This window comes from Thamnophis elegans, chromosome 10 (genome assembly GCF_009769535.1).
Source record: "Thamnophis elegans isolate rThaEle1 chromosome 10, rThaEle1.pri, whole genome shotgun sequence".
NCBI lineage: Eukaryota > Metazoa > Chordata > Lepidosauria > Squamata > Colubridae > Thamnophis > Thamnophis elegans.
The window spans coordinates 29,184,948-29,200,486 of NC_045550.1; the positions used below are offsets into that span (position 1 = coordinate 29,184,948).

Sequence of the window (15,539 nt, forward strand, 5' to 3'; positions counted from 1 at the left end):
TATTATATAAAGTAAATTTTATTTTATTTTTTAAATTTAGCAAGGTGAAGTGAGGTTGAAATGTCTGAAAGCTTTGCAGAGTTTGTATACCAACAGAGAATTGTTCCCCAAATTGGAGCTATTTACAAATAGATTTAAGGTAAGGGTAAGAGTTATAGAATGCTAAGAAGTTAACGTAATACATAAGTGATAATTCTGGTTGTTGAAAGAAACATTTAATGGCAGTAAATCTTTTAAAACGTAACTGATATTTTTTGACAAATACATGGCATTATGTGCTATGCTGCAAATACTTCATCTTTTCACCTATAATTTTAGCATAGTTTTCGTTACCTCATTCTCAAAATTGAATTGTAACATTCTATAACAGTTTCTTTTCTCTTGATGACTGAATGGCAGCTAGGCATATAATTTAAATGACCCAACCAGATGGGCAGAGATTGACTTTTCACTGAATCATTGGATGCTGAATATGCATCCTTCATGGAATTGCGATTCCTTAATCACTATCTGTACTATCAAAAAATCACCTGTTTAGATGATAATTTATTGATTAATCCTATTTATGTTTAACCTATATGCCAGTGATGGCGAGCCTTTTTTGGTTCGCGTGCCATAAGGGGGGAGCGCAGGGGGTCGTGCGTGCGTGTACCACACCCATAATGCAATGTGTGTGCCCCCAGTGCGCATGCGTGCATGAGAGGCGCTCCCCCCATTTTTTGCATGCTTTTTTCGCCCTCCCCAGGTTCCAGAGACATTATAGGCGCCTGGGGAGGACAAAAACATCCCCCCCGGAGGCCCTACGGAGATTTTAGGGACCTTCAGGAGGCTTCCCTGAAGCCTCCGGAGGGCTTAAACCGACCCTACGAGCAAACTGGAAGTCTGTTCCGAAACTTCCGGTTGGCCCATAGGGCCGTTTTGCACTCCAGAAGTTTCAAGGAAGCTCCTGAAACCTCAGGGGGGGGGGGGCAGGGCGCCTCTTTTCGCCCTCCCCAGGCTCCTATAAAGCCACACATGTGCGCTGGCCAGCTGACAGGGCAACACCTCGCGTGCCCTCACAAATGGCTCCGTGTGCCACATGTGGCACATGTGCCATAGATTCGCTATCCCACCCATTTGTGTGTGTACTTCCCACTATATAATGATCGGGAATACCCGGGTGCTTTTCATTTCATCCAATAAGAACAAGTCTCTTTATTGGGAGAATAAGTTAGTTTAGACAGTGGGATTGGACTGGGAAAATCTCCAGCTTCTGTCATGCCAATATTTCTCCTGTTCCTTTAGTATATAGATGAGGATTTCTATGTTTTCTCCATTTTTCAGGTTAGACCACAGTTTTAAATGTATTCATTACCCACACCATACTCTTCTATGAGTAGTTCCCACACTGTAACAACATTTAAATGAGTCAGCCATCTGCAAAAGGGTTCATTTGCATTGAGCTACTAAATCAACCCCTTATTTGAAATTGGGCAGATTCTTTTATTTGAAATTGTGGAGACAGGAGCCTCTTCATAAGTAATTTTATGGATCCTATGTAAGCATTTGTATTTGTTTTCTATCAACTTATGAATTTCTGTCCTCTATAATGATTCAGGACCATAAAAATGTATGAATTCATAAACTGATACTTGTACGGAGTATGTGAAACCATTATTCCATAGAGAAAAGTTTCATTTTAGTAAGTTTTGGAAGAGTCCTGGTACAACCTAATGTTTCCACAGTAGGGCTAAAATTAGCATTACTATAGGCACATTCCACACTATAATTGGTTTCAGATGTGGCTTAAACCCTACTTACATTTTCCCCAAACATGCTTTTTTCAAGAGGCAACTAGGCTTTCTGGTTTTTCTTTGAAGACATTTCGCTTCTCATCCAAGAAACTTCTTCAGCTCAACTGAATGCTAGGGAATAGAAGCATCTGTCTTCAAAGAAAAAACAGTTTCCTGTTTTTGGGAAGCACTTTTGGGACAACCATGATCTGGATGACTGAGAATCTCCATAGACATTTACTTACATTTTTCTGACTTTTTTAAAAATTATATTGCCTTATTTTAAAAAATCTTGGCAACTTGAAAGCTTGTAGAAAATTTTGTAAACTTATGATACCCTAATAAAAGTATAGTCCTTTTTTGTAGCTAATATGCCACATGCTTATTCGAATATAAATGTATACATACAGAATATACCTATATTTACTTATGCTACCTTGATAATGCTTTTTTGTATTAATTCTAAAGAGGAAATATTGGTTATTATATGTCTTATAACCATGAATAGTTTAGATTACCAGTTCTTTAATGTGGTGTGTGTAATTTCATTTGAAATAAAAACAGCTTAGTATTGAGTCAGGTAAGATGGATAAGCTTCAGGTGGCAGATTCTAAAAAATAATCATTTGGGTGAAATTGTTACCTTGAATTATGGGAACAAACATTTTTCTTGCTTCCCAAAAGTGCTTGGTTGGTTCATTAGTTATGTTCCAAATTAGATTGCACTTCAGTGCTAACCTTTTTATATCTATTTATATCTATAGTACTGTGACATAAAACAAATGGCTATCTTGTTCAGAAAAGCAGCTCATTACTTTTAAAGAACTATGTTAGTTTAAATTTCTCTTTCACTATATATAAAACTGTTTAGCTCAAAGAGATCTTGTTTATATATTTGGCAAGGAAATCTGTGTAATGTCCAATTTTAAGGGGGAGCCTAATAACTACAAAACCCTTGTTATCTGTTTTTACATTCAGTTAAATGACAAATAAATTCTAATTAACTTTTTATTAATGTGGATTATATTCTAAATTTATATAGAGCAATCTTAACTTCTCACTTTATTTTTATTAGAAAATTTTTAATATTAGATTTATAATGTATATGTTATCTTTTAAAACCTTGTTTTTTTATATAATGATATAATATTATAATATTAGTACTACCATGTATACCTTACATCTCCAGCTGAGAGGGACAATCAATATAGTGACAACAGCAATATATATAAGAATTAATTAAAAAATCAACATAATAAAAAGTAGGGATCTGAAATCTAGAAAAATACATTTTTGAGTTAAGTAGACATTGACATCATACAATAAAGGTGTTTTGTAGCATACATTGGTGCATTGATGGAACCAATTTATATATTTATTTTCCTGGAATTGAGTGGCAATTATGTAAAACCAAGAATCGATAAAGTTTATTTAGGGAGGTGCCCACATGTCAGCCAGGTACATACATACAATAGCCCTTAAGCATTCTTTCAGGCTTTGAGCTAAAGCATAATACATTGCAAATTAAAATATAATGTAATGTAATATAATATAATCATTAAAATTAAAAGACCAACTTAAAAACTGGGACCTGGCTATTTGTGAAATATATTTGTATAGAGAAAATATATTCCATGTGATTATTGGACAAGGAATTCTTCACCATTTGCTAACATCATTATGTAAAATCTACACAGAAAGTTTGTAGGATATATGGTAAGATATTTATTTTTGAATAATCTCGTACTGAATACCGAGTAAGATACATCTTTGGTTATGTGGACATCACCTCTTATGTTTTTATTTCTTCTGCCATATATAAGGTTTTTTTTAGCATTATTTCATATAATACATTATATAGGAATATTTCATGCATTGTTTTGGAAGAAGTAACATCTCATAATATAAATAGATGGGTTGCTTATTAAATGTGTGTATATTATGATTCCAGTTCTTCTGGAAACATGTTACATTTTATCATTTCAGGATCGCATTGTATCAATGACACTTGATAAAGAATATGATGTTGCAGTAGAAGCCATTCGATTAGTCACACTTATACTTCAGTAAGTATGTTTTAAGGTAGTAGAATTTCCATTCAGCAGCAATATTTTATGCTAACAGTAGATTCTACATCATGTGACCAAAGATGGTTCATTGCTTTATTTACACATTGATACACCTTGAATTATATTTGTACTACATTAATTTTTCAATTCTATTTGCTCATTTAGCCTTTGGATATCTCTTTTTAGCATAACTAAGGATCACTGAGAACATTAGGAATATGTATGTATGTGTGTATGTGTGTATGTATGTATGTATGTATGTATGTATCTATCTCTATATCTATCTATCTATCTATCTATCTATCTATCTATCTATCTATCTATCTATCTATCTATCTATCTATACCCAGACTTCCGGCTGATGTCGTGGCGGTATTGGACATGAGGGGCAGGTCTCCATGCTCCCACAGTGAGTTCTCTCTATTGGAGGGCTCCGAAAGGAGCTAAGGCCACCCTGTAGGGGTGGTGGTGAAAAGAGAGGCACCCTCTAGTTCGGGGAGAGTAGCAACTCTTACTGGACTCAGGGCTTCTTCCCTCTCCCTCAATGAGGAGAAGAGGCAACCATCATGGTTGCCACAAAGCAGGGACAGCCGAGGCAACAAACATGCAAGAACAGCATAGATGAACAATGATTGGAGCTGGGTGAGAAGATTCCTTTTTATTTAGATCCTAACTTTAAAGAAAAAAAGAAAGAGGAAAATCCAGGAAAAGAGACTCTTGGGACTATTTTTAAAGTGGCAAACTACCATAGAGAGAAAAATCCTAGACACGAAAGAAAGGAAAGCTGAAGACCTTTAAAAACATAGAAAATTGGACTTTTAAATTGGGCAGGCGTTGTTTTGGAAAAGCATTAAAAGTGCTGAACTATCTACTTCAATTTGCTTGAATAGTTGACTTTGCTTCCATAAACTGAACTAAATTTGGATTAATTAAATCTATAAGACTTGAAACAACGCTGAAACCTAAGCTGAGGGTGCCATCTACTGGTGAATGGAAGGTACCAGACCTCTACAAGAAAAACTTTTTGATGACAGAAATAAATAACATTCATCTGGAGGATTGTGGTGACACTTACTGTTCTATAACTAGTTATTTTATGATTACTGGAGAGTATTATGAGACTAAGGAAGACTTTTATGTAAAGCAAAGTGACTTTTGACGTGTGGAAGCTTCCTGAACTACTTAAATGGAATCGATTAATAATTCTGAGATGTAAAGGACTATGATTACTGAACTTTCTGAGGAGTAACATTAGACTGGAATATATTGCTTTTGGACTTGAGTAAGAGTGGGATTTATTAAATTACAACAAGATGTTCCATCAGGGAGAAAGGAGTGAGATTTCAAGAGAAATAGTGTTGATGTTTCAAAGTGTTAGGGGTACTATGGAAAAGAATCAGAGAGAGAAAAAGTACCTAATGCACGGCGTATATGGGAAAATAGAAAATATGCTACAACTGATGATGAATGAAGATCAAATAGCTCAGGAAAAAGAAAAGATAGCAGAAAGAACAGAAGAAAAGACAGAACGGACAAACCAGCAAAGAAAGCAAGAAGATGGGGAAAAGATGATAAAGATAATGACTGATGAAATAAACCAAGAGAAAAGCACTTTAAGAGATTTAAAAATGGAATCAGATAACTGGGAAGATACTTTTGAAAGGGAGATAGGGGCTTGGGTGGGTATTCTGGAGACCGGGCAGCTTAGGAGGATAGAGATGGGAGAAATATTCAATCTGAATGGTGAAGATACAGAAGTTGATAGAGATAAAGATCCAAGAGAGGAGTATGGGAGGCAAGCCAAAAAACAAATAAGAATTGAAGTATTAAAACCGGCGAGAGATGATGGATAGATATGTATAGGTCTTGTGCATATGTATATATCTATGTATATTCTTTTTTTCTAATATAATGATGGTCTGATTAGAAATTTGAATAGAGGTAGAAATAAGAAAGGGGGAATATTAGCAGATATAATTGTTTTTCTTTTTATATAATAGAATATAAGTAATAATTTGATGGAAAAGATTAGAGGGAGAAAGATGGTATTACCATGTATGCTTACAACATTATTGGCATTAAGTAGAGTATTGTAATAATGAATAATGACTTTAAAAAAACCCACACATATTAATACTAGGATTATATAAGTTAGATTAATATAATAATTATGATTATCATTATTGATATTTGTATCAATGAATTATACGTAGTGGCCACACTGTTCATGTATTGATATTGATGTATATTTAAAAATAAAAAACTAATAAAACGTTTTTGAAAAAAAGGAATATATATTTGTCAAATATCTCTGCTTAATGGTGGGGGTGTGTACTGTTCTCCTTAGATCCCTTTAAGTTAGCACAGCAGCACATTTGCATTTAACTCTGTTAGACATCATGTGCAATGCTGAAGAAAACAAATAATCTTTTCATTTTTTCTGAGTATTAAAAAATACTAAGACATTATATCATATCCTCTGACCTGGAATACAATGGAAGACACATTTACTGGTCAATTATGATAACTGGAGGTTAAAATTAAATCACCACTACTTCAGTATTTGTCATTGCATTGGTTCATTCGTTATATTCCTGTTCAAGAATACTGAATAAGTCAGGCCATGGCAAATATAAAATATCAAAAATATCTGCCAGACTATCCCATGACCTTTACATGAATACATTTGAAGCTGAATGGAAAAATCACCATGGAAATGAAATCACTTCTCAACAGTGTTCAAATATACAGCCAGGATGTTGCAATGAAGTTTAAACATATATGTCACTCCAGAATGAGACAACTTGCTGTGGCCAACTTGCTGCTGCCAGCTTGTTGCCCTCAACTTGCCACAGGATTGCTGCAGGACAACTTGAAACACCAAATCACCACTGGGAAAGCTTGCAGCAGGTGGCCACTGGGAGAGCAAGCAGGTGACAACATGTGTAGGGTGCAGCAAACAAGTGGGTGGGCAAAGTGCAATGGGGTTCGGTGAAAAGATGGACCATGGATGACTAGGTGCAAAGCCGAGCAAGTGGGTGGGCAGAGGTGCAGAGAGAGGATGGACCACTCAGGTGGCTGGAGGGAGAGCCGAGTGGGTGAATGGGCAGAACACATGGGATATAATGAGCAGGCAGGTGAGCAGAATGTGCAGAGTGCAGCAAGCGGGTGGGCAGAATGCATCTTTACCACACCAGGCTCCAGCTGGAAGAGGCCGCCTCATTGTCCCTGGCTGTTCCTTTCAGAGTGGCCTCTTCTACAGAGAACCACCACCATCACCCGTCCCAACTGCCGCTACCCTTGCCGTGGTATGATTTAACCACTTGAAGGAGGACAGTGTTTTGCTAAAAGAGGTTGGGAGGTGATGTACCAATTGTGTGGTGGAGGAGCAGCTATCCTGAAATGCTGGAGCTGAAGGTGAGAACAGCTACTGGTCTTCAGGTCTGGTAAGAGGGGCCCCAGGCTTTAACAGTGTTCCAGCTCCTATTTCAATACAAAGGGAGGTGCACGCTTCAGCAGTAGAGAAGGATCATTGGCCCCACCATGCTGCCCTAGGGTCTAGGTCCGAAGTTGGCCCAGTGACACAGATGTATTTCAGGGAGCAGACCTTGTGGCACAATGGCTGGAGACTGACGGAGAGTGACCAGGGCCACCCAGACAGCTGCTCTTTGCTCTCCACTTCCCTTCCAAAAGTGATTCACTCGGCTTTGCCCACAGATTCTTCACCAGCCTGAGAGCCAAACCAACCATAGCCAGGCTGCCCAGTTGCAGGAAGAGGCAAAACAGATCTGACTGACTTCTAGCTTTGGTGCTTACCAGAAGGGAATCATGATGCCATATAAACATAAAATCAATAATCTGAATGAATAATATTATTACAAACACTGAGCATACTTAAGGCTGACAATATAAAGCATACTTAAGAAGAAGGTAAGTAGTGAATACATAGAAGAGTGAAGAAGAGCTCAAACTTTGAACCCAATGGCAGAAATACCATCAAGGTGATTTAACACCTGAGCAATTCCAATCATTAGATATACATCTGGAATAGTGAACTGGACTGAAGCAGAACTAAAAGTCCTGGATAAAAAGACCAGAAAAATAATGACAATGAATCATTCCTTTCGTCTTTGCAGCAATATTGACAGACTCTACTTACCAAGAACACCAGACAGTTGAAGAAAAAAGGCTATTGGAAGAATATATGAAAGATACAGTAAAGAAGATGCAGTGAAGCTAGTAATGATGAATACCAGAAAGTATTCCATACCAAGCTAGCTGACAAGAAAGACCAAACAAAGAATAGAAATACCTCCTCTGCAACGAACCTATATAAACAGTGGGCCATCTACATACCTGCTGCAAGAAGACCACACAGACTGAATATAAACAACAGTATAACAAAGTAGCAACAGTGGTGCATTGGATATCTGCAAGAAACACCATTTGCCTTCAAGCAAGAACTCTGGGACCAAAAATAGAGCAATAGAACATGGACAGTAAAGTGCTGTGGGACTTTTGAATAGAACAGAATAAAATAGTCAGGCACCTGACCCTTAACACCCTAGACTTAACAATTATCGATAAGAAAAATAAAAAATCTGGATAGTAGACATTGCAGTACCTGGTGACTCCAGAGTAGGAGAAAGAACTGGAGAAGACAATAGAATGCAAAGATCTGCAAACAGAAATAGAAAGCCTGTAGCAAAAGAAAGCAAAGGTAGCACCTTGAGTGCAATCCCAAAACAACTGGAACACCACTTGAACACCATTGACACTGACAAAATCATTATAAACCATTTGTAAAAGGCAGCTTTACTTGGTACAGCTTACATCCTGAAATAATACCTTTATTGTTAAACAACAAGATCTGCTTATCCCAGTTTTTGGGGGAGGACTCAATAGGTGGATAAAAATGCCAAATTCAGTCTATAAACATCTGGCTGAGTATGCATCCAACCATAATAATAAAACTTGTACGCTAACTAACTCTCATTGATTCAAAACACTCAAAGTCATTATAGTTCCATTAAGAATAAAATAAAAGGTAATAAAAAAAGAAAAAATATGGTCAATTGTGACACAGATGGAATTGAGGAAAGGGTCTCAGTTTCTCACCAAAGGCCTGATCTGTCCTTCAATTTTGAAAGATAAGAGCTTGATTATTCAATTGTGCTCATTATAGATTGAACCGTATTGTCACCAAGATGCATCCTTGCTTGACATATCTGCTATAATGTTTATCTAAAAGATAAAGTCAAAAGCAAATCTCAAATCAATAAAAGCTGCTGGTAGTACAGATCCTGGCCTAAAAGTATATTTTTATCAGATGCTAAAAATAAGAGTATGATCTAAGACTGGGCACTAGAACCTGCTTGTCTGTTTTCTGGTTCAACAAAATCTGAGAGTTTATTATGAAAATACTTAGCATGCAATTTGCTTATTATGCTAAGGAAGCTATTTAGCTACCTTTTTTAAAACATTGGAACTCTCCTTTGAAATCAGTGCCTTATTGTCTGTAAATATAAGTAAGGAGATAGGACAAAAGTCCATCAATCTAGGTTACTCCAAGTAATTTCAATATTGATAAAGTAATTGCCTTGAGCTTTGCCATGCCTAAGTTGTTTAACAACATTTTTAAGTCGGTTGCAAGGTCCATTGTGAAAACAATCTCCTATTAAACTCTAGGTCGGGCTTATCTAGATCTTCCTGCAAATATAATACTCTAAAATTATCCTTCCACACTGAAGCTGTTGTAAAAAAAAAGAGAGAGAGAAAGAAAGGCTGGTGGGGGGAGGGGATGGAGGAGTTGTGTTTTCAGATGTGAAAACAAACTTTTGAATTCTTATACCAAGAAGGCAAAATTAGTGATACTGACTTTATATTTTTTAAAGCACTTACTATTTCCTTCCTACCCTCATCATTCATAATCAAACCAAGATTGGGCAAAACCACTAGTATTTAGTTTTTTTACACTCATTTAGTTGACTAGTACTGAGTGGAAAAGTTAAATCAATTTATGGTACTTGACATAAATGTGTCTACAGGCCACCCTTCAATTATGGTAAATCAAATTTGGGAGGCTACCCCAGATATGAATGTTTTTTTACCTCCGCTGTACTGTATTCCCATCAGCTTTTTAAAACTTCATACTATAGAGAAAGGTGTTAAGATAAAATTAGGTAAAATTAAGATAAAATTGGTAGCACACATCACAGATATATATTTCATATGATCTTAATTTAAAACTAAAATGAAATGTTAGTTACAGCATATATTTTGATGTAATTTAAAATTTTAGTCTCATGTCAGACAGATTTATTTTCTGAATTTATTGGATACTTCTAGTTAGCTTGCATATAAATGGCATACAGAATTGTCTCTTCATAGAACAATATTTATTTAGGAAAGCAAACTCATTTTGTAAAACTCTACTCTGGAGTACTCCAGATGTTCATGGAAATGGTGCCCTAATGCCTGCTTCAGGGAAGAACAATTTTAGATGAACATGAGTCCTATAACAGCCCTAAAAATCTCTCACAAACTAAGTAATATGGGAAATAGTTTGAAGGACTCTGGAAGTAGTAGAAAATGGATGAAAATCGGCTCTTTTCTTTCCAGTAATGAGAATCTGCATAGGCTTCAATGCTCTTTCATTAATAGAAGAGCATCTTCCATGACCATTTTGGATTAATGAGTATCTTTTATTGTATACTTGGATTTGCATGTGTATAAATAAAATATTTATTTATTTAAAATAAAGATCTCATAATAATTTTTGCTTGGAATATACTTTTAGTATAATATGCATGGCATATTTCAATGCCTGCTGTCCATATAAAAACATGGACTAAAGCCAGTCCATTTTTCATGAGGCCTACTTTAATTTTGTAGATACTATTTATTCTAAGGGTAACTTAACATGGATGGTGACATTGAGTAGTTTTCTTGAACTTAATGTGTTATTTTTTCATTCAGTGGAAGTGAAGAAGCTTTGTCCAATGAAGACTGTGAGAATGTTTATCATTTGGTATATTCGGCACATCGGCCTGTTGCTGTAGCAGCAGGGGAATTCCTTCACAAAAAGTAAGCCTGTATTCACTGTCCGAATGTTAATGTTTCAGTGGCTAACTGTTGTTTAAAGCTGTTTGTTTTCAGGTTAGTTTTTGTTTGACGTGTCACCTTAGAGATGCAATTTATAGTGAGATGTTGCTTCGTATTAAATAGTTTTAATTGAGACCCTTTATGTGCACAGTTGAACTCCCTTGACTCATTAATAGTCCCAATGACAGCCCTGGATAGGATTGCCCTCTTTCTGAAAAGCAGATCTAGAACTTGAATTGTCCTGGACTTATCCCAAAATTGATGAATTCAGGTTATTTACCCTAACCAGGTTGCAGCACCAATTGTGTTGATATCCAGACTATGAGATTGTATTAAGAGCGACTTATGCCATATCAATAAATGCTGAGATGATTGTAACTTGCTTCACATATGGCTGGCTGGAAATTGCAATTGATACACAATGTGGTTTCCACTACTGTAATAATAAAGATATTGCAGTCTCTGAATTGGTTACAGATTTCCAAGAGCAATTGATAGGATAGGATAGGATAGAATAGAATAGAATAGAATAGAATAGAATAGAATAGAGCTGGAAGGGACTTGGAGGTCTCCTAGTCCAACCCCCTGCTCAAGCAGGAGAACCTATAGTATTTCAGATAAGTGACTGTCTTGTTTCTTTTTAAAAACCTCCAGTGATGGAGTGCCACGATTGCTGAAGGCAAGCTATTCCATTGGTTAATTGTCCTGACTGTTAGAAATTTTCTCCTTAAGCCCAGGTTGCTTCTCTCTTTGGTTAGTTTCCAACCATTGTTTCTTGCCTGCCCTCTGGTGCTTTGTAGAATAATTTGACCCCCTCTTCTTTGTGACAGCCCTTCAAATACTGGAATACTGCTATCATGTCGCCTCTAATTCTTCTTTTCTTTAGATTAGCCAAACCCAAATCCTGCAGCCGTTCTTCATATGTTTTAGTCTTCAGGCCTTTGATCATCTTAGTTGCTCTTCACTGAACTTTTTCCAAGGTCTCAACATCTTTTTTTAGTATGGTGAATTCAGAGTGTTGGGCTTTTTTTAAAGTAGTCTTGATCTGGGACAACATATCCAGTCAACAAAACATTTGTTTGTATTTATCATTTATAAATTAGGAAATTTGTAACACTTTCACTATATGAACAAAACATAAGAAACAAAGATATCATTTTGTTACTTATTTATTATTGGTTTAAAAAAAGCATTATTAACTACTAACAGTTCCACAGCATTTTTAATTTTGTACCTTTATACTACAGATTATGACAAGTGGAATGCTTGCTATTTGAAATGCTAGTTATGAGTCCCAGAATTAAAAAAAAACATTACAGTTAATTCTCTTTTATCAACTATTCACAGTTATGTGATTAAAAAGTAACTTGTCACTAATCCTTAGCATCTACAACCCTGGAAAGTTTATAAAACCAAAAAGATGAAGAAAGATCATAAGCACAGTCAGTTCAATTAGTGCCCATTTGCTGAACAACCAAGTTGCCTGTCCCAATTGTGATCACCAAACAAGGATTACTTACTGTATAATCCTCATTAATCATATCTGTAACTGCTCTGTGATGATGTAGTAGTGATGTGGGTGAAGGTGATTATCATGATCATATACTTTCCACTGGCAGATTTGAGTCATTGAATGCTGATTTTCTGTAGTCTTCAGCAACCTTTTATGGATCTACAAATTGTTCATCTTTGTTAGTTTCTAGCATAAGGACTCCTCAATTTAACCAATGATGAATGACTAAATATCTTCTGAGTGGGAATACGGTATTACATGGTTTCATATGTGGTGGTGGTTCAGGAAAGAATGTCTAGACCACTACAAACCACTTCCAATTCAAAGGATTAAGTCCAGAAAATGCCTCAATGACCCAAGAATAATGGGATAATGAGATAAAGAATAATGAGGCATAGTCCTGGGAAGAACCAGAATGTTCATTTTTAGTATTTTACATTTATAGTTTTACCCTGTCACATTTGTATCATTACAATCCCACTTTTGATAATATAAACATACATCTAATCTGTTTGGCATAGGATAAACCGAAGAATACCCATTAATGTTAGACAGGATGTATTAGAACACTACTTTTCAGAAGGCTGTTGAAAGCTAAAAAAACCAAAAAACCAACTAATCCCAAAGAGTTCGTTAATTTCCCTTGTGTTTTACTTTGGATTTTCCCCCCAAAGGAAGGCTCTGAGATTGCTTATAGCCAATAATGATATGAATCACATTTTATATTCCATAAATTTAACATTCTGATAGACCAAGGTATTAAGTCTATCTTGATCTTCACATTTTGTTTTATATTTCCTTCTCTAAGATATTATTAAAATATTTACAATTTCAAACTGGACCACCATTTTAATATGGAGTATTTATAAATTATTTTTCAATTTTTCACCAAGCCTTTCTTTCTCCAATTTTCACAGCTCTTTTATATTACTTTTATAAGGAGTCTTTTATGGGGACTTAGCAGAGCAGTATTAAGATTTTCATCATTTGTAATTTTAACTAGGAATAGTGTTCCACAGTTTAAGTCCCATAAACAAAGAAAAGTGTAGTTTGTGTGATATTTGCATAATATCTTTATATGACTGGAAAAAATATTTATATGCTAGTAAATACCTCCCTTTGTTGATTCAAATGAAGAAATACATTTGTTGTTAGAGCATTGCATTAAAAATGGACAAAAAATTATTAAAATAAAAGATGTTATCTTTTTATAGACTATTTAGTCGGCACGATCCTCAAGCAGAGGAAGCACTAGCCAAGAGGAGAGGACGGAATAGTCCAAATGGGAATCTTATTAGGATGCTGGTTCTTTTCTTTCTTGAAAGTGAGGTAAAATTAATTTATGTTCAATTTTATTTAAACTGATCAGTTGTAACCACTTTTTTCAATGAGCATTATTTTAGACAAAATCCTTGTGTGTCCCGTCTCTTCTCTTCTCATTCCCATTCCCATTCCTATTCCCATCTATTTCTTGTTCTATTTAAATCTATTTATTGTGGTTAAAAATCTATTACCAGAAAATAAGCCTTATGGTAAAATCTGAGTATATTTTGATCTCCAGCATTACTGCAAGTATTGGAAGCCACCCGTTTAATTTCATTATTATAAAATAACATCATATTGAAGAAAATGTTCAAAACTACAAGTGAAAATGTTTAAATAAAACCTTTTGTTTCCAACTTGGTTTTAAATCTTAAATAATCTTAAGAGTTTTCATATTGTAACTTGAAATAAAGTTATAAAGTTTTTTATAATGAACATATTATAAACCTGAACAGACCACTGAAATATAGTAAGTCACCTTATTAATTATAATACTATTGGAAAAAAATTATAAATTAAAACTGTGAATGTGTGTTAACAGGGTTATGCAAGATCATGTTAAATACTGTATAAAAAGCAAGAGAGAAAATGATCTTGCTTTAGACTTCTACAAATAAATCTGTATTTTTTTCTAATATAATGCACATCCTGCTAATTAAAAAGCAACTTTAAAACTGAATATGTTTTTCTGTTACTTTTTACAGCCTTTTATTATATGCCAATAAGATAAATTCACTTTCTGGTATTACATTACCCACAAATGTATTATTTAGTGCAGCATCAAATGCATTTTCAGATATCTGACTTGAATTTATGTGATTACAAAATATGACAAGGTGCTAAACATAAAAATAGCAGATATGAATATTTTTAAGAATTATCTTAGGATAGGATTTCAGTACTGTAATGCAACTGCTAAACTATTCAAAAATATAATCTTTAATTTCTATTTTAATGACCATTGAAAACAATCACCACAATTTTTAAAGAAAAAAATCCTTTTCATGGATTCAAAACTAAGTAGACTAGCATTTCATCTGAAAGTGGTCTATTGTATGTTTTGCAAAACTGAGACAATCTGAAATTAAAATTGTACTATCGATATACAAAGAGATGAAGATCAAACTGAACTTGTCAGTAAGCATGAAAATGATTCTTGAAATGTATTTTAATGTGGTTAGGGAACAATAATAGACTCTTGAAAAGATGTCAGAGCCTTTAACTTACAACTAATCCAACCAAGGCAGAGTTGTTTTGACTTCTTTTTAATGTTTTGTACCTTTCCAAGACTCAAATATCTTTTCTGTAACAGCTCAACATTTTACCCTCTCTGGATAAGACTCAAATTCCTTCCCGTGTGTGTGTGTGTGTGTGTGTGTGTGTGTGTGTGTGTATATATATTTATACACACACACATACATACATACATACACATACACACACATACACACACATACACACATACACACACTTACATAATGCTGCAAATAATACTACAAGTAGTGTCTCTGAAAATGTCTATAAAAGTTTTGCTTGTTTTAATTTTTAGTTACATGAACATGCTGCTTATTTGGTGGACAGTTTATGGGAAAGCTCTCAAGAATTGTTAAAAGACTGGGAATGCATGACAGAATTGCTACTAGAAGAACCTGTCCAAGGAGAAGAAGGTACTCATTAGATTTACTTATTTGATTAAAACAACATAGCACTGTCTAGTCTCTGCCATTTAAGGCAGCGAAATGTAGTGGGCTGCTTATTT

General features: G+C 35.0%; 1 protein-coding gene across 1 annotated transcript in view; it reads left to right on the forward strand.

The window, feature by feature from the left end:
• Positions 1-15,539, forward strand: part of STAG1 (stromal antigen 1) — a 207,274-nt gene that overhangs the window by 153,404 nt on the left and 38,331 nt on the right. Inside the window, exons 11-15 of the mRNA XM_032226009.1 lie at positions 41-139; positions 3,758-3,837; positions 10,819-10,926; positions 13,672-13,786; positions 15,330-15,447. Coding sequence (XP_032081900.1) covers positions 41-139; positions 3,758-3,837; positions 10,819-10,926; positions 13,672-13,786; positions 15,330-15,447 — 520 coding nt within the window. The remainder of the gene's footprint in view (positions 1-40; positions 140-3,757; positions 3,838-10,818; positions 10,927-13,671; positions 13,787-15,329; positions 15,448-15,539) is intronic.